Consider the following 20,166-nt stretch of genomic DNA (forward strand, 5'->3'; position numbering starts at 1 on the left):
GCTTTTGGCTGCAGGATACATTTAACGACAGCCTTCCTCCGTCTAAATATCGTGCATATTTGAACCGGCAGAATAAGGTTATTGGATTTCTTTCCTGCAGCAAAGCTGAAATTTGATAGTTGAGCTGGGTTTGGCTGTGGCTTTTCTTTTGCCGTTTCAGCTTCATCGTTCATCGCACTGAGATATTACTCATGCCTTACATAAATGTTCTGCAATTGTAAAGTACTGCATTTATCTCCAAAGGTGGTGGAGGGAACTTCCTGTATATAAACTCAGCCATTCAGCACGAAGGCGATGTTGCCAAGGTGACAACCAGGAGTCCATTTCCTGCCAGCATCGGCCTGTGTCACCTGCGCTTCTGGTTCTTCATGCATGGTTCTGATAGGATGGGAACATTGAAGGTGACCTCATCTCAGACAAATTTCTCTTCTGTTTGCTGCTTTTGAGCATCAGGCTTTTTTTTTTTTTTTTTAACTGTCACCTGCTAAGAAATGATCCAAAATGAAGGCTTAATTTGGATTTGTCAGAGATTTCTTTCCTCTTTTACTCAGCTTATCAACATATTTTGCTCTGCTTACTGTCAGTCACCTGATACCCAAAGGAGGGAATGAACGTCTTTCTTCCTGCAAATAATCCATCAAAGCATGTCAGGTTACAAACGTCATTATCATATCAGTCTTTTCATGTCTTTTTAGGTCTCTTTGTTAAATGGGTTAATTTCAAAACAACAAACAATAAGCATTTGCTAAAAGCCCTACTTAGACAGGAAGTGTACTCCATGCGTAGCCACAGATGAGGCGCTTACAAGAAATCTACATGAATTATAAACAAAACTACTCAAAAACTCACAGCTCTAAATTATGCATAAATTACTGTATTGCTAATCAAAAACAACTATTAAACCTTCAGAGTTTCCACTTTTGAAATAAGCCATCAGAAAGTATTGTAAGGAAGGATATTCTACGGTACTTTAATTGAGTTTTTCCATTTCGTGCTTCTTTTTGCTTCTGTTCCACTACACCTCTGATATTGAAAAGTGTATTTTTAAATTGAAACTCAACTAAACAAAGGAATACTCTCCCATAAAAGTCTGTTTTAAGAGACGATACAAAGGAGGTCAGTGATTCAGCTGACCTGATTTACTCAAGCAGACTGTTGGAGAAGCCTTGACTGAACATGCTTTGTATGCTTTAGTTTTCAGCCAGACCTCTGGAGCACAAAACAGACCACTGCCTGAGGACCTTAAAGTGCAGTGTGTGTATAAGAGATCAGAGATGTAGCTGGAAAAGAGGCCGTTCAGGTCTTTGTACTAATCAATAAAATCTTAAAATACATTTTAAAAAATGATGAGATGGTGTTTTTAGTTTTGGATCAGTTTGGCAGCCAAGTTTTGTAAGTGTACAAAGACAAAGGTCTCTCCATCTTTACAAGTTAATGTCAAATTAAGGTATGTTAAATAAAGCTAACAGTAAAGTACCTTAAACCTGTCTTTTTTATTGATGAGCAGGTAGCAACTACTTTGGTTTTGTATATGTGTGTGTAGCTGTGTTCCAAGTTGTTAGTTAGTTGTTTAATAAAACAATTTTAAAATTATGCTCCAATCTAGAGTAATTTAACGATGATTAAGCAGCATGTGACTTTGTAGTCAAGGTGCTACCCTATGAGAGTGAGTGTCCTCAGTTTCTCAGCCAGATCCATCACTCACTTATTTCATTTCATTTACAATTTTAAAGAATAAGAAGAAATAAAGGAAAATAACATAAGATGACAGTAGCCAAATAACTCAGATTAAAGTTTCAAATCAGAACCTCATAAATAAGTTAGGCTCCAGCCACACAGTCCTAAAGTTAGTGACAGATTGGCGACCCCCTGGAAACCACCAATCGCTAGGGGAGAAGGTTGTATTTCCTGACCGATTGGCAATTGGTTGTCCGATGCTGGTCTCAGTTGTCATGTGAAACTGGTCACAAAGAATGGCCTGTATTTGGAGTGCTCCAATGAAAACCTCCTCTCAGTTGCTTTGGTTGCTAGCAGTGTGTGAAGATTATCTGTAGTTTGTTAACAGAAAAGCACTACTTTTACTCGGAGAGCCAACATTTTCCAGCTTATGCCACACTTTTTCCAAGTTTCACTACAGCTCCATAGTTAGTTTGTGAGTGTTTGCAGACAAGTCTTCCCTGAAAACAACCAGCAACCACAGCAATCTGCCAACAACCACTTGTTAAATGATAGGAGAATATGCATTTAACCTAACAACCATTTTGTATTATTGTTGGGTCTTACCTCACAATATAAAACTGCTGTTGTGATTTGGCGCTATGTAAATAAAATTGAATTGAACCAGAGGATGTTTCAATTCCATTTTCAAGAGGATGGCCTATGACTGGAGCCTAAGCTGGCTGCAGTGAGAGAAGTACAAATAATCTGGAGTTTTTTGATGCAGCACACTTTTTGAGACCAATTTTACCCGGCAACAGCTAGCAACCTCCAGCAATCACTTGCCAACCAGTTGGGGAATACAGTTTTTTCCCTTGTGACCAGAGGTTTTTAGAGGTTTGCAGACTGGTCTTAAGACCTGCATGACTGAGGCCCTCAGTAACATCACAGTGGCTACAGACATCTCTTATGTACATGTTGCACGTAAATGCATAAAGTATGACACACGGAAACACTGAAGCTTTATAGCGCTTCTATTACTAGTACTCCAATTGTTTATGTTTTTCTACACTGCAGTTCTACTGGTTTTATTTAAGCAAAGAATGCACATACTTCTATTGCATGTAACGGTGATGTGTAAACACCCTGTCACCACTGAAGGAAAAATGTTTAAAGACTGAAAAAGAAACTTTTTTTATGTTGTTTGTTTGATTATAATAAATTTTGTATGGTGATGATACATGTTCTCACTCAAACATATTGTTACACATCAAATGGAAATGTCACTTTGTGCCACCTGACCTCACCAGGTCTTTACTGTTGGACCCAGCGGTACCCGTCTGTTGATGTGGGCAGCCACTGGAAACCATGGCAGACAGTGGACATACGCTAATGTCATCGTGTCCAGCACGGTACCCTTCAGAGTGACCTTTGAGGCCCAGGTGGGTGGAGACATGTGGACAGACATCGCCCTGGATGACATTTCCTACACTGCAGAGTGTATAGTTGGAGGTAAAGACCTGAAAGTTTTTCGCCTTCTTTGCCCTTCTATTTAGTTTTTCCTTATTTCCTATCCTTCTAGCACCCTTCTCATTTTTCATTTCATTTCCTCCAGTTTTCACATTCTCCCATTTCCCAATTTTTCCCTGTCCTCCAACATCTATGCTCGTCTCCTCAGTTTCCATATAAATAGTGTGAACCCTCGGGGAAAGTGTAGTGAGTTAATGGAGCCTGTTGCCCTGTAGGTCCATATGAATTCAATGCAGAGAATGGGTCAATGCCAAGGGACAGCATGGAGGGCAATGGGGAGGAAAAGCAATTACATTTATATTGTGTTGTTTCCTCACCCTCACCATTCTGTCCTCCCACCACCCCAAACTGTTTCTTTCACTGGCTTTCTGACGAAGCCTCTGTGGTCTCAAAAAAAACATTAACATACTTTCAAAAACGATCCTGGGATTTATCAATGGGGGATTTTTACTGTATTTGACTGAAAATCAAGTTTATTTAACCCTTTTGCATGCATCTCTCCACTGTGATTTTCCACCTCAGAACCTGTGACTCCTCAGCCACTGACTTGTGGTGTGAACCAGTTTCAGTGTGCATACTCCTTCCAGTGTATCCCAGAGAGCTGGTTGTGTGACACGGAGCCCGACTGTGCTGATAAGTCTGATGAAGAGCATTGTCCCACTGTTGTACCCGGAACTCTTCCTCCTCAGGTCCTTTGTCCTCTTGGTTATTTTCAGTGTTCAGATCATAACTGCCTCCCGTCCATAATGCGCTGCGATGGAGTCGTTGACTGTCCCACAGGAGAGGATGAATACAGCTGCCGTAAGTTAGCACCTCTTCATTTTTCACTGAGGATGAATGGCTGGAAAACTGAAGTGCCTTCTAGCAAAAAAGGAAATAATTGGCGGTTTTACCCATATTTAAACAAGATCCCATGAATTCATGTTTAATAAGTAACAGATGAGATGAAAACCTCTCGCAAATTCCCCTAAACATGTTTCTGATAGAGCTTAATAGTTCAAAAAATCACACGTGTTTACCAAAAACAACTTCTGGATAATCCACAAACCTCACTGCTTTCACTGGAACTACTGTCCACTGAATAAATAGTCCCTTTAAACTGTTCACAGCTTGTGCTGTAATGACAATGACTGTTTTCTCAGTTTCATCATCCAGTGTCATCATCCAATGTAACATCTTTGAGATTTTTAAAAACAGGTACAATATAAAAAGTGTTGGGATAAAATCTTAATGTCTAAAGCAAACGGCAAAAAATGCAATGGGGTTACAGTATATATAGTAAAGCTGTTTCCACATAAAATGATAAGCCATTAAACCTCAGATTTATAAAAGGTTATCACATTTTCCATTAAATTTCCATCTTAGTGTCATGGGTAGCACCTTGATGCAGTGGTTAGTCCTGTCAGCTTTGTGGCTTTGTGTTTGAACCATCTTGGGCTCTTCCTGTGTTTAGTTTGCCTACGTGGGTTTTCTTTGGGTCCTCTGGTTTCCTCCAAGAGTCTAAAGCAATATGTCTCATTTGCAGCATGCTCCACTTCAAAAGCTGAAAAAGTTCACCCCCCCCTCCAGCTTTATCTACAGTACTGTGCAAAATTCTTCAGCCACCCCTCATTTCTTATATGTATATATATATATATATATATATGTATGGGAAATGGTCAGAAATTTATTGAAATATCTGCAAACATACATGGAAATGCAAAATATAGGACAAAAATATAGTTTGTAAGAGTCTAACAAGCTTAAAGTCAGTATTTTGTATAACCGCCTTTATTCTTCCTAACAGGCTGACCTCTCTCAGACAAGATTTCTTGTAGTTTCTTTAAGTAATCTTCAGGAATAGTTCTCCAGACTTCTTGAAATAGATTTAAAGCGCTTCTTTGTAAGTTTCTGCCTTTTGTCCTGTTCTCCATCAAGATGACCTCACACAGCTTCATTAACATTGAGGTCTGTTCTGGGGAGGCCAATCCATGACCGATACTGTTCCACTGTGTGTTTTTCCACCCAGGTGTGCTTTTACTGCATTAGCTGTGCATTTGGAGTCATTGTCCTGCTGAAAAATGAACCCTGTTGCTAATCAGACATGTGGGATCAAATATCTGTGCTAACTTTCTGCCTTTATGAGTTCTTAGTTTTGACAAGATCCTCAAGACCACTGACTGAAGTGCAGCCCTAAACCATGATAGAGATACCTTCTTCTGACCTCCTCCTTATATGTTGACAATTATTTAAATCAGGAAGTTCAGTGATGCTGATTTTCAGTCCAGTTCTTGTGTAATTTGGCATACCTCAGCTTTTTTTCCCCACTTCACTTCCTTAAAAATGGTTAGGAAAAAAAGTTAGAGAAACTCCATTTAAAATGTGTGAAAAAGCAACTAATGTCCATAAAAAATGTAAAGACCTTTAGAAAGCTTACAAGATTATTGCTCTAGACCACTTTAAAAATGAAAAGTCTGACTTCTTTGAAGCTAAATGTAAAGAAATGAGGGGTGACTGATGAGGGGTGCTCATGTGGTTACAGGTCATAAGTGTGGATGTGAGCTATAGATATTATGTTCTACCAAAGGTAAAGGTTTACTGGTGCTATACTTAGTTCTTACTTAAACAGAGCAGGTTATAGTGGGTACTGCATACAGATTAAAGACCCTGTTTAATCATTTTTTATTTAGTTTTTAGTACCATAGGTTGAATTTCAGTCACCTCATCTGCACTGGGGTAAACGCAGTAATCGAAGATGTATAACAGGATGTGTGAGTGAGGATCACTGTGGGTACTATGAAGGCCTGTTGAGTTGCTGGTGTGGTCTCAGTGTGGTCTCAGTCCATGCTTTTAAATCCCAACACTCTCAGTGACCTACTTGATTATTTTAGTGTGTGTTATGTTTATATGGGCCTTGGTTAGTGTTTTGTTGTGTTAAAATATGTTCCTTTGATAAAGTGAATTTGACTGTGTATTTGATTGACAGCATTAGTTGTACGGAGCCTGTCGATACAGTTTATATCTAAGAAGAAATGAAAGGTTTGGGAGTTAGAAGCTGGACTTTTTGAATATTTGTGCAATTGCTTGTAGAATATCTCCTTAAAATGCTTTAAAAAGGCAGTGAGCAGTGCACTTCTCCTACTATAATTACGATACACTCATTATAGTCTGTGAATTTAACACTCACCCTCTTCATATTTCCTCATTTTTTCCACCAGCTTGGCTCCAGTGTAAGCTGGGAGAACTGGTGTGTGAAAGTTCGTCTAGCTGTATCCCATTTCAGAGCCGTTGTGACCATTTTGTTGACTGCCTTCCATTCCACTCAGATGAATCCAGCTGCCATGGTAACACGCTTTTATTACCTTACCCTTTTTTGCCATTAACTGAAGCCCTGTTGTATGATTTCCTGACATGTCGCAGGTTGCACTTACTCTAAAGTGTCATTTCTACCACCTCTGTGTCACGTCTGTCTGTGCATTTAGCTGTGATCAAATGTCTCTACTTTCATTAGTCACTCCATGCTTTAATTTAGCTTCTTTTAAAGCTTTGATGTCAATCACTGTGACATTTACTTTCAATGTGCTGTTACATCTCAATTTGCTTTGATTCGAATGACACGTCTTTTCTTTGTATCCATTTACGAAAAAGTAATCTTTTAAAGTATTTTCACATTTAATTTAGCACATACCTTTGCCTTTTCTCTATATATTGCCCTCTCATGAGTCAGTTTTCCCTTAAGTGCTTCCAGTACTTCACTCATATTTGCCCATTTCGAGGGACTCTCAGGACATTTTCAGGTCTGGCTGTTTAGTCTTCAAAGCACACCTTACGGTGTTACTGCAAGCTGCCAAAATGTGATCCATTAAAACCTCTGCTTTCCTGCATCTTTGAGAAATAAGCCCAAACCTCCCATTCAGCCTGCATTTGCTGCCAAGCCAAAGTCACTTTATCAAGGGCTGAGCAGCACTTCAGGGTTTCATAATGGTATTTCCAGCATGATGATTATTTAAAAGGCAACCCTAATAACCCTCATACAACCTATGGAGGCAGGAGCAGTCATCATCAGACAGATTAGGTGGGCGAGGGGAAAAAAGCATGCTAAAGTAAATGGTCTGTATTTGTACAGCGCTTTACTAGTCCCTAAGGACCCCAAAGCGCTTTACACACCCAGTCATCCACCCATTCACACACTGGTGATGGCAAGCTACATTGTAGCCACAGCCACCCAGGGGCGCACTGACAGAGGCGAGGCTGCCGGACACTGGCACCACCGGACTCCTCTTTCACCATGGACATCAGTACAGATGAGAATCAGTCCTTCGGCTATTACTCAGAGACCAAACGGCTATTTTAAGTCAAAGATTCCTCAGTGTTCAACACAAAAGACATTTCTTCCAAAACAGTTTTACTGTAATGTTCAGACACAACTAAGGGAAGACACTGGCCACGTTAATGACATGCACTGTGGTGGAAAGCAAATTGAAAAGACTGGAGTATTTTAGATATGCTAGCACAGTCTTGGCTCAACACCAGACGTGAAGTTGGTGCTTCCTTCAGATAAAAATCATGTGGGCAACTTTATTTATCACAGCCACAAGAAGAAGAAGAAAGATGGCACTTAGGGATCACTCTCTTTCTCTGATGCACCTTGAAAAGACCTCATAAAAACTCTAAGATGTTTGGAGTGACCTACCTTGAATAACTGACACATGAACTAAAAGCAAATGGTTGTCTGACATTTACTAGTAAATAAAAGCCATCTGTGTCTTTATTTTTGAAAACATACTCACTTTAAGTGGCTGGAATGCATGGTCTCTTAACTGCTCATGCTCTCTGCAGAGGTTAATGGATGACACTCAACAGTACCACCCCCCCCCCCCCAACATATTTGACTGATTTCATCTTCTGAACAGCCACATGTCTGTTTCCTGTCAGATGAGGAGAGAAATGGTGGCTGCTGACAGAGTACAGTGAGGATTTGAGTATCCTGCCTTCTTCGTACAACGTGTGGTGATGCTGCATTTTCTTTTCTTCATTTGCAGAATGTCCTCCGATGTATTGCATGTATCACGGCTCATGCCATGTGATGACACAGGGACCTGTTTGCATGTAAGCTGAACTTCACCCAGACACACACACACAAACATGCATTTATAAGCAGACTAATACACAAACTCAGTCACATTCATTAAGATGCACAAAAGAAAGATAAGTATCTTGTCTGTTCTTCCCACTCCCCCTCTCATCCTTTATCTGTCTGTGAGCTCTAAAACATGGAAATCCCATCAGTCTTGTTTCTTTCCTTGGAAAAGACACGCTCCGTGAAGCATGTGGGAATCTGCTTATCCCCTGCAGATTAAGCAGGATGGTTCTTCCTTCATTTAACCGCAGCATAGTGTTTCCTGGGAATCTCTGATGGGTTCTCCTGGTCAATATTTAATCGTGGTCACCACTAAGAATAGCTATAGCGGGTAGACCCCCAAAAAGCCATGCATCAGATTAACCTGCCAGCGTAATACAGCCGTCTACCTTTCAAAAACACATTCAAGACAGACACTCTGTTGGAGGTTTTTTTTTATTAAGCCCGTGAATCTAGCTGTCTGCATCAGCAGCTTGGAATGTCTCCAATGAGATTTTTCATTATAAAAGAAAGAATGCAATTATAAGCCTTGGTGCTGGATCTGCTAACATCATTATGCACCAGTGAAGCCTTTCTGGGAGATTCACATTTCCCCCATTCTCTTTTCACCAAAGGTTAAATTCTCCAACACATGAATGTGAATCATGCAGCGGGGTGGATACACCTTCCCTAAAGTCACATAACTAACTGCACGCCATGTCAACAACCCAATAAGTGTCACGTTATTAGAAAAGCAACACCTTCAATTGAAATTAAATTCCTGCATGATATGAATTTGTGATGGAAATCTCTTGTTAAGACAAAACTGAGAAACTGGATTAATCCAAATGTTGGTTTTCAACAACTTCACTTCCTTTTAAACCATTTTTACAGGAAGGTGGAACTGCTGCACAAGAGCTGCACACTTTGAATGCTAAATAGCCCATACTGGCTTGTCTGCTTCTTATCTAACTTGCGAAGATGAACGCACGTCTTGTCGTGCACATCCTGACAAAAAGCGAGCTGCTAATGTCGGTTTGTAGGCTCGGCGACACGTACAGAATATAAATGTACCCGCAGGTATCAGTCCAGACAGGTTAGATGCTGGTGTGGTCTTTGCTTTTCAGTACTGCTAACAAGCTGTCTGCCCGTGACATGTGGGCACTACCGCAAATTTGTTTACTTTGTGTCCAATTTCACTGACAGAGCTCAGCTGCTGTCAATCAAGTGCACCCACACGCCTGCCCAGCGAGCAAAAAGGAGAAGCGAGCATTTCATCTGTTTCTCCAGACACCTCTTCTTCCTTTTCCTTCCTGCTTTATGTCAAAAGATTTTTTTGTTAATGCTTTTTGTCTCAGAGATGCTGCCTCATTTAGTCCTCCTGTGTTTGATTCCCCTTTCCTATTCATGTCCCCGTCCAACATTCCTCAGTGCAGCGCCACCACCACCACCACCACCTCCTCTCATTATGTAAGAGGACCTTACCACCGTCATTCACACTGCAGTGTGGTATGGACTTCCTGAAGCTGTTCCAGCATTGATAACAGCCCTGCTGTAGCAGAACTCATGGCCAGCACCTCTGGCTCAGTATTTGCCTCACGTTCCTCCACTCTGCTGAGCAGGATCCACCAGGGAACCAGGCCAGGAGCAGCCCACTGCCACGGCTAGACAGTCGCACAATATGCACGCTGACCCCCTCTGAATGATAATGACTCAGTCTGGCTTTGCTGAGAGCTGTGTGTTTCGAATTAGAAGGTCAATGTTGCTCTGAAATCAAGCTGATACTGAACAGATGTTGACTTGGAGCAGAGTCTTAGATTTGAAAAAGAGGAACTTACTTTCTTTCCAGATGCAGCTCCACAGACCGGCCAAACAATTCCCAATTAGCCTGTGTTTCCATGCTTGATGTCCAGCAGATAAACCTTGCACTTTTTGTCAAGATGGAAAAGACGCGTATGTTAAAAAAGCTTAATAGAAACTGTCAGGATTATACTTCTTTTGTTTTAGTATTTGATTTTATGTAGCTTCAAAGTCTGAGGAGGTTTTTTTTACATTATCCTGTTCTTACCAAAGTTTTGATCTATGTCTATTTAATTAAGTGTTATATGTATATGTGCATGTGCAGTTCATTAGTAATGGATGACAGTGCCACTAGTTGCTTCATTAAAGACAAGAAATATAAAGACATATTCAGGTATGCAGTGGTTCTTAAAGTGTAGCTCAGGGCCTCCAACCCAAAATCTGATTATAAAACATGTTGTTGTGCTGGATTATTAAAAGAAAAGAGCATGATGGAGATCATAAAACAAGCATATTGTGTTCATTTATTCCTCTTATCTTTGGGCCAGTAGAGACTCACATTTGGGAAGCACATTTGAGTCAGACTCCTCATCATGTGATCACAAAACGGTGCTACATAAAACAAGACATATGGTTTCAGCATCCGTGTCTCATCTTTCGTTTGTTTTTCCTTGCGTGGTCACAGCTGTCAGCCGGGATGGACAGGAAACCGTTGCCATGTCAGAGAGAAACCATCCCTCTCCACGTCTTCCCCGAAACCAGAGGACACGCAGATGGGTAATAAAGAAGCCCACCTCTTCTCTCACCTCTATTAAAATGACTCGCCTGAGTGTAATTACTGCATCCTTACTTACCCCGTTAATGTCACTGCAGTTCCTGTGTACGTTGGCATCGGCATCGGGCTGCTGCTGCTCGTACTCGGAGTCGCTGTGTGTGTTCTGGCTCTGTGCAAGAGAAAGTGCCACTTAATGTGAGTTGGAGCTGCATTCGTTCTGCTGTTTCACTGCTGATCCTTCGTGTAACGATTATGTTCATGATAAATGTGTTGATGAGTTTGTCTGCCGGCTCCACAGAAAGCCCAACCTGACGGACTACGGGGTGATGGATAACCCAAATTTTGACCGGAAAGCAGAGGTCAGCAGACAGAAATGTCCAATCAGTCATGTTTTGAGTAACATTAAGTTTCTCAGCCACACAAATCAAATATTTCTACCATTGTTCTCACATTTGTTCAATAAGTGGATTTAATTTTAGAAGAAGTCAGAAGGTGCTCGCCAGAAGCCTTTCTGCAAAATTAGATTTTTGATTTAGGATCATTGATTTTGCAGTTTGTGTGTCGCTATGAGTTTGTATTTCTCCGAGTGTTGTATGTACACACTATAGTGCCTATACAGCAGGTAGACACAATAACCGAACTATATAATCTGATCAAATGCAACAGCACAAGCTGCGATGCCAAAAATATCCAATTTAATCAAGATCACATGATGAAAGGCTTTAGAAACTGCTTCTTCACTGGCTTGCATTACCTTACACGGGCGCTCATATTATTGTCCGCCCACTGTGTGTTTTGTTTCCTGCAATTTTGATCTCTGCTATTATTCCTGCTATTAATGAGAAAGAGCCAAGCGTAGGACATGATGCAAGCACAGCTCTTCCATTTGGATAATGGAATGAGAGACACACACAAACACACTTTGTTCTTAGCTACACGGGCGTGTCACCGAGTAATACAAGTCAGAGTGATGTTTCATTGCTCTGATGACTCTGGATTAAAACTTTGCTCTGTGCATGTGGCATGTTTGTAAGAGTTATAATTCATAAACACATAAACACAAATGAATGTGTGATCACAAACCTTTCATGTACAGTTTCGTCATCATTTTATGAGCCATTTTTCATCTTCATGTACACGAGAAAAGAATTTATGTCGATGAATTCTAATCAGTACATTATTAAAGTGCATGTTGAACACACACAAGCACAGCACACAAAATGTGTTTAACTACACTCATTTTTCTTACTGGCAATTTTAAGTAGAGCGTTGTAGCGCCAAACCAGTATATCCATGACAGATCCGCTTCAGCACTTACACAGCAGTGGAAACAGTCGGTGATTATTCCACCTCTGCAAGACGATGAAATATTTTATGGAGGTTAAAGTTGTAATTATGTACACATAACAAGGCAATTTGATTTTAATTGCGCTTGCATTTCATGCACTCTCGCACATTAAGCCTCATCTCATTTTAAACCCATGTACATGATTTTCGTTACCTCAGGATGAAAGAGCGGGCGGCTGTCCCAGTGTGAACCCCAGGAGGAGTGATGGTCACGGGCTTTCCATCAGTGTCTACCCCTGGAGGAAGGAGGTAGAGGTATGGTGTCTGTACACAGCCTTTTGGCATTCACTCTAATTTCCTGTGCAGAAATCAGCACACAGGAAATGATATGTCTTTTTTTGTGCGTATTCATACATACAGGGTCTGAACTGGAAAGATGCCAAGCTGTCCTTCTCCAACCCCATGTACCCTTACCCCCCTAATCATAATGAGGCTGACAGCAAAACCTCTGATGCATAAAAACAACGGACATCACATTTATTTTTTTTAAAGATATTTTTTGGGGTAAATGCCAACTAAGAGCATTGCAACAAAACCATCGAGATGCAGAAAACATGGAGACTGAATTGTGAATTGTGCATACACCCTTTTGAGGAGTTCGTCTTGACCCACTGCACTCAAGTCCAGAGTGGGGAAGAGGATGCAAACGGTGACATGGATATATTTCACAATACCAGCTCGACTTCATGTGATACTTACATGTTTAAATAAAGGTTTAAAGCCCACAGAATAATTGATTGTTCAATCTAAGACATGCACATAAATATGAATAAACAGCACTGCGTATTTATCCACAGGAGTTCTGCTCTACGGACACCAAACTCTCTTGGTGAGACTTCAATGAGAAGATCAATAAGACTTGCATATTGGCCCAATTAAAATAGCGGATAATGCCGGAGGCTTAACTTGACTTTAATGGTTAGCATATCTGCTGCTTATCTGCTTAGTATAAAACACAGGTTATTTCACTCATCATCCTTTGCTTATCCAGGCTTCAACCATCCGGTAATTCTGTGTTGTGGGATGGCTGGAGACTATCCCAGCTGTCACAGAGCCAAAGGCATGACACCCTGGATAATCCATTTTAACTGGCCTAACACGGAGAGACAGACAACCATTCCCACAGACAATTTATAATTGCCAATCAACCCCCGTTTAGATTGTGACACAAAGTTGGTGTACCTGGAAAGCAGCAGGCATCCAGCCTGAATTCGAACCCAGGACCTTCTGCTGGGAGTCAACAGTGCCCCCCCAGCCCTTTTCAAAAGTATTCCCCATAAGAGACAACACTGTAGATGTAGGAGGTAACCATCAGTTGATATGTTTTGGCACTGAGTTGAGCTGTTGTCAGCTGATTTCAGGGGTTGTGGAAATGAGGTTAACCTAACACTGTGTTAGATATATTTTTTTTTAATCTGTACAAAAGCCAAACTGTTAAAAAAAAAAAAAGACCTACATTTAAAAGGTAGCTGCTACGTGTCTTTTATCCTGTTTTCCTCTCCTCATCCCCAACGAATTGCAGCAGATGGCTTTCCCTTGTCTGAGCCTGGTTATGCTGGGAGGTTTGTTCCTGTTTAAAGGGAGTTCTTCTTTCCCACTGTCGCCAAGTGCTTCCCCAAAGGGAGTCGTTTGAATATTGGGTTTCTGTGTTATTGTAGGGTCTTTACCTTACAATAGAAAGCAACTGTTGTGACTCGGTACTATTATAAAGAAACATAATTGAAATTTAACCGACCACAGTTTTGTCTTTCCTGCAAAGATATGAGTAGTCATGATCCTCTCCCCAAAATCGTGGCAAGAAAGTAGATAACTTCAGTCATTGTCATGTTAATCTATTCCATTAAAAAGTCTCAAGTATGCAGAGACAGTTAAAAATATTCTTTTTTTTAAATTGCTGTAACTCTAAGTCTTAGAACGGGTTGTGAATGGTGATTAAAGGGTTTTTTTTTTTTCATGTTGGCAAAAGCAGAACACATCCAGTTGACTGAATTAAAATGCTCTGCTGAACAACAGCCTCCAACAGGCTGGAGACCCGAGTTCATTACTGATCTTTTTAAATCCTCACAAGTGCAAATAAAATAGTTTGGCCCTGCTTTATTTGCAAATTAAAATCCATTGCAAGTTGTCGTTCTCTGGCTGCTGTGTGTGTGGTGTGAAGTGAATCTCTAACTCTCTGCATTAACCAACACAGGACAGCTGGATCATAGATATCCAGTTAAACCGGTCCAGTTATAAATCTGATGAGAGCTCAGGTTTGCTTTCTTTACGTGTGCCATCATAAATAGTCTTGTCGTATCTGACAGTCATCACTTTGATTTACAAGATCAGGACATGTACAGCGAGCATGCTGAAGAAAGCATGTAGGCAGCTTCCCAATTCAATTCAATTCAATTTTATTTATATAGCGCAAGTCTGTCATTTACTTCTTGCCAAGAGTCATGTGATATGACCGATCCCACTCTTCTTGCTGTTAAACATGCGGTTACCCTAGCTTAGCGCACTTCCTGGTAACAGATTGTTTAATCTAGCGTATGGGCATGACTGTAGAAAAGCTTGTCTTTTCAAAAATACTAATAATATAAATGTCAGTGACTTTTTTTAATACCCTCTCATTTATATTGTCATGACTACAGACTTAATAGGCTGACAAAATACTTGTTTTTTTTTCAAGGTTTTATTTTTTAAAGTTTGCATTTTGTAATTTTCTTATGGCAGCTTTTATGAGGAATTTGAACGATGATGTACATACCTCTAAAGCCAGTGCAGTTGTCAGGTATATGTGTTGGTAACCACAGCCAGAGTACTCTGAGCCTTTGCACTCAGTCTAAGCCCATCAAAACAAACTCCCACCCCTTCGTACTGGTTCAAATTATGAGTCTTTCATTTTTAGACTTTATATGACCGCAGTCTCCATTGTCGTTACTGTTTAGTCTTGTTCTCCATCAGCGCAGAGTCTTTGCTGAGTCTGTAGGTGGCTTCTGGGTCAGAGATTTATCAGAGGGCCACAGGATCAATTTCATTCTGTGAGCTGCTCCTCTATTTTTATTGTTTGTGCCGTCGCTTTAGACGGCTCACTGCCTTTACTATAGCACACTGTTCTGCCCTTCAGAGCCAAAAAAGCACAACAGGGGTTTGGTCCCCAGTGACTACAGGCTGTTATGTTATGCCGATGCAGAATTTATTTACTCATTGTATTACTTACTAATTTAAAACAGCAAAACAAAAGAAAAGCTAAACATACTGGCTATTTCTTTCAAAATTTTAATCTCTAACTAAAAAGCATTTGTTTAGAAAGGCCAACAGATATTGATCCCTGACTTAATGAAGCAGCAGTCAGGCTAACTACCAGACTGAGATTAAATAGTAGAAATGATAAAAGATTTAAACATATTGTGAATGCTATGAGACGTTTAGGCATGCCGACAGAAATTATGCCACAGGAATGTAAAATTTCTTTATATAAAAAATTGAAATTGACTAAAGACACGTATAAGTGGAAACTAGTTTAAGAGATGGCAAATAGATAATTTGATATCCCTGATTGTACTCTGTGATTTGTGAATGCGACTGAACTCTTGACCAAAAATGATTTCAGAAACTGCATGTAAAAAGCAAGAGCTCCTGAAATTTTTGATATTAGTAAACAAAAAAATCACATATTTTTGCATATTGAACCTTTACCTTTGCATTAAATTTCAGATTTCAATATATTGTACTGTGTACAGAAATAATAAATCCAGTCCATGAACACAGCCTGTCCAAGTGAGGCTAACGGAGGATATCGAGTGACAGTTAGCCTGCAAAAAATAGCTATGGGTTGCCTTTGCTAGAAACTAAAACCAGTTTAACCTTTTTTTTCTTTTCTTTTCTTTTTCTTTTTCTTTTTTTTTTTTTTGCCTGTCCCGTTTGGCTCTTTTGCCATCAGAATTATTGTCTAAAGGCGAAGAAAGATGCCCAACGGATTTACTTTACCAAATGGACCGTCCCAGCCTTGCTGTAATGGTCTATTTGATTCACCTTTTATTCTTTATTTTATTTTATTTTCGTTTGCTAAATACGGGAAAGACTTCACTGGGGAAAAGTAAGGGGAGAAAGAAAGAGGGAAAGAAAAACAGTGGGGAAGAGGGACGGGGATATAGGGCAAAAAACAAAAACCAACAAAATAAGCAGACAGAAAATGCACATATCAATCACCTGGATCACCTGTTGAGAAAGAAAAAAGAGAAAACAAGCAGAGGAAAAAAAAGAGCAACATAATAAACAACATCACGATGATATATGGGAATATAACAGTAAATACTAAATATTAAACATTATTGTGCAGCACATAAGATCAACAGAACACAGTGTTCTTTGAGGTAGGAGCCAAAAAGGGTGTAGTTTGTGTGTGTGAGCACCCGTGTGTACACCTGTCAGCATGAGCGCGCTTGTATTTAAAAAGGTTCCTTCATGTAATGATCTGCTTGAGGGTGTGGGGAGCCACAGCTCCGTCCTCCAGGGCATGAAGCAGGTATGGAGGAGATCAAAACTCCAGACATCCAGAGGCCCCCAGAACACAAGAGACCAAGGAAGACCAACAGAGGGGCAGCCGCGCCACTGTCCCAGAAAGAGCTGAGGAGAGTCCCAGATGAGGGCTCACTCAGCAGCCGCGGAGCAGAAGCCAGGGGGGGGGGGTTGCAGTGACACGCCCGTGAGCTCCGCCGGCAGCCAGCTGTGCCTGAGTGACCGAGCCCCAGGCCGAGAGGTCGGGGGCACCCCACCCCCGAATTGGCCCGAGCGAGCCCCAGGCTCCAGGCCCTGACAAGCAGCCACCAAGGAGTGAGCCGGTGTGTACCTGGACGCCCACCCCCGGACACCAAGAACCACCAACGCACCGATGTCTGAGGGAGTCTGCCACTGGCAGGGGGAGTGGTGGGGGGAGATAGGCCTCCATACCTTGGAGGGCCTGAGATGTCCCCAGAGAGGTGGCATCTGGTACCCAACTTACATAGAGACACAGACATACAGGCACACACAGATACAAACATCCATTCCCACCCTCATGCTCTCATATGCAATTACTCAACACTCACCCAACGTGGAGACAGACACAAAGAGACACTGTACACACAATCACACTCCCCAAGCGTACTCTAAGAACCGGGTCTAGGTACCCTTGCCCCAAAACCAGTTTAACCTATTGATCCTTAGCTGTAATTACTTCATAAATCAAAGAGTATCAGTTTTAATTATTAGTCCACATCGGGTGAATTATTTTACAAATAACTAATGAGGTGACAGACTTAATCATGACAGGAAAAAAATGGCTAAATTAATGCTAACTACCATAGCTGAGAAGAAAAAACAGATGCAGAAACACCTCCAAAGATTAATGTATTGATTTTAATGTGCAATATTAACTGTTGGACAGTTTAATCACTTTTTAATCACTAATTTGTGTTAGTCGGTAATTGTAGATTTTCCCCAACAAGCCACACAAACGCACCTCCATCTCCCTCTGAATCACAAACATCCCCAGCTCAGCCTTTTCACGGCCTCTCCATCAACGTTTATTTGTCTCACTCTGCTGACTTTTGACCTGACATGACAACAATCAATGCCCTACACAAAAACCTTTCCTACTAACATGCCACCACATGCTCGCGCAAACAAATCTGCCTTCTACTTGCCTTGCCTAGCACTCTCATACGAGGGCCTGCTGACAGGGAATGTGCAGCTATCTCTTTTTTTTGTCCGGGGCAAGCATCTCTCTGGTACTTTCGTTATTTGCGCTTTTCAATAGCGCGCAGGAGAGCTGCTACACGCCACCAGCCTTTGTCCTTGTGTTGTTGCTGAAGCAACGTTAGTCAGCTTTTCTCACCGGGGCCATTGTTGTCACACTTTTGCTAATCACCAAGCAGAGTCCATCTAGAGGTCACCGTTTTGTTTGTGTACCTCTCCGCTTCGAGAGGCCTACACAGTGAAAATGTTCCTGCAGAGTTCCTGTGATAGCCTTGGAGGACACTTTCTGTCAAAACACCAGCTGACTTGTGCATCATTTGCATACCTGTTCAGACATTTCCGAGCTCTCTCCTCCTGGGCTGTTATCCTAGATTTGTCTCTCACTGCAATTGTGGGCTTGAGGTACCAAGTAACCCTGTCAGGCCAAGGTGAAATTTATCTCTTTCCCTTATAAAGATGGCTCAGAATTGGTTCTCTCATCCTCTCTGGCTGAGTGCAGAGGAAATTGTCTGTTTCTTCTCAGTAGGAGTGGATGGCGATGAGCCCAGGGGGCCATCCTGACCGTTCATCATTGAGTTTCCAGAAAAACCTCCAGGTCTGCATCCACAGACGGCTGAGGAATGAAGACACTAGCGGGCTTTTTCTGATTGGATCTCTTGTGGTTTAGAAGCACTGAAAGAGTTTAATCTACACTTTAACTGCCTCCTGTGTTGTACAGTAAAGCTTAATTATGACTTGAAAGAGGAGTTTTATGTACCTTGTACAACCGATTACACCGTTATTCTGATATGCAGTAAATGTCGACCTGTCCAGTACATCGATGCATTACTGCTTGCTTAATTAGGTTTCTTTATACAATATTGAAAAACATGTAACATGTAATAGTTGTACTGCAGCAGGTTATAAAAAAAAGCCCTGCAACCCATTTTTTATATTTATCTTCTGTGTAATCCTTTCAGTATTCAGAGGAGCTTGCAACTAACCACACATTTCTCTTTGACTGAGATAGTAAAGACATTTTTCTAAATGTCAGTCTGAACAATCTGATGCTCATTGTGGTTATCATGTTGGGGGGTGGTGGACTGTTCACAGTGACAGGATCAAAAAGTTATTCAGACATTTGACAGCAAACAAGCTTGAAACAGAAAAAATGTCACCGTATTATTACCTATTGGAAAACAAAGTAGCAAAACATTATTGTTGAAATATTTGCACATTTATGGTCACGGAGCAACTCTTTCTTGCTGCAAAACTCCTGATTCATCCCTCCTCTAAGGAGCCAGACTATCTTCTAATGTTGGTCTTGAGCAATCATTCTCCAGGCTTTCTGAAGGTCAAAGATAATGCCAAAGATAACAGTTTTACAGTCTTAAAATTGCATTTTTTGTACAAACAAGATTATCCCCAACATGAAAATTTGGCATATTTCACCATAGTGTGCAGTGTGACCTTACAAAATTTAGGAAAATGGACATGTGGTATGGCATTATGTTTGTGCCACTATTCTGAGCGCACGTAAAAAAAATTGCAGGTGCAAGTGTTGCATTTTGAGGAGAAATTAATTTTGAGTGAAGAAAAGCTAAATTTGAGTGAACAAAATTCATTGCTGCGTGCAAAAAATGTATTTCAGTGTTTGCTGGTATCCATACACACACACACAATAGCAGCCCCTCTTGCTCAGTTTTTGCACTAGCGCTCGCTCGCAATGTGTTGCTTGCGCTCTCAACATTTCTGCCCGTGCGCGCTCAACTCTTTCTGTACACCGTTATATTTGTGCCACAAAACCAGCCAATCACAGACTTGGATGCAAAAAAAATCTGATTGGCTGTTTTCGTCTCCAATCAGCTCAAAATGACGAAATATCCCAGAATCCATTTCGTCCAAAACTCAAACGAGGCAGTGGCGGAGGAACACAGAGTGGCGGAGTTTGAAATATTACTCTGTCTGGGTCACAAAATAAACTTTTAAGATATTTTCATGCGAGAATGGTGCTGTGTAAACTTCAAATATCTGATCGATTTATCAAGACATCACATATTTGCATAAGTGCTCTAACGTTTTCGGAGATGCCTGTTACCCACCAGCTGACCGGGTGGTCACTCGGGTTAAACATAATATATAAGGCTGAACTGACAAAAAATCACCGACTACACCACCAGGTATTACAGGAAAAACCATAAAGCCTTTGAACTAAAACAAACGCTGTTGTGACAGTGACGTACACTGTCTTGTTGGTATA

The 20,166-nt window shown here is 41.0% G+C and overlaps 1 protein-coding gene across 2 annotated transcripts in view; it reads left to right on the forward strand.

The window, feature by feature from the left end:
• malrd1 (MAM and LDL receptor class A domain containing 1) overlaps positions 1-12,931 on the forward strand; it is a 67,241-nt gene extending 54,310 nt beyond the window's left edge. For both annotated transcript variants that reach the window (XM_040043788.1, XM_040043786.1), the window contains 10 exons: positions 244-401; positions 2,967-3,168; positions 3,709-3,987; positions 6,384-6,509; positions 8,208-8,274; positions 10,770-10,861; positions 10,958-11,054; positions 11,158-11,218; positions 12,366-12,461; positions 12,567-12,931. In XM_040043788.1, coding sequence (XP_039899722.1) covers positions 244-401; positions 2,967-3,168; positions 3,709-3,987; positions 6,384-6,509; positions 8,208-8,274; positions 10,770-10,861; positions 10,958-11,054; positions 11,158-11,218; positions 12,366-12,461; positions 12,567-12,665 — 1,277 coding nt within the window. In that variant the 3' untranslated portion in view covers positions 12,666-12,931. The remainder of the gene's footprint in view (positions 1-243; positions 402-2,966; positions 3,169-3,708; positions 3,988-6,383; positions 6,510-8,207; positions 8,275-10,769; positions 10,862-10,957; positions 11,055-11,157; positions 11,219-12,365; positions 12,462-12,566) is intronic.
• The last annotated feature ends 7,235 nt before the right edge of the window (positions 12,932-20,166 follow it).

Source organism: Simochromis diagramma, unplaced genomic scaffold, assembly GCF_900408965.1.
Source record: "Simochromis diagramma unplaced genomic scaffold, fSimDia1.1 OVJJ01000602.1, whole genome shotgun sequence".
In the NCBI taxonomy this organism is placed as follows: Eukaryota; Metazoa; Chordata; class Actinopteri; order Cichliformes; family Cichlidae; genus Simochromis; species Simochromis diagramma.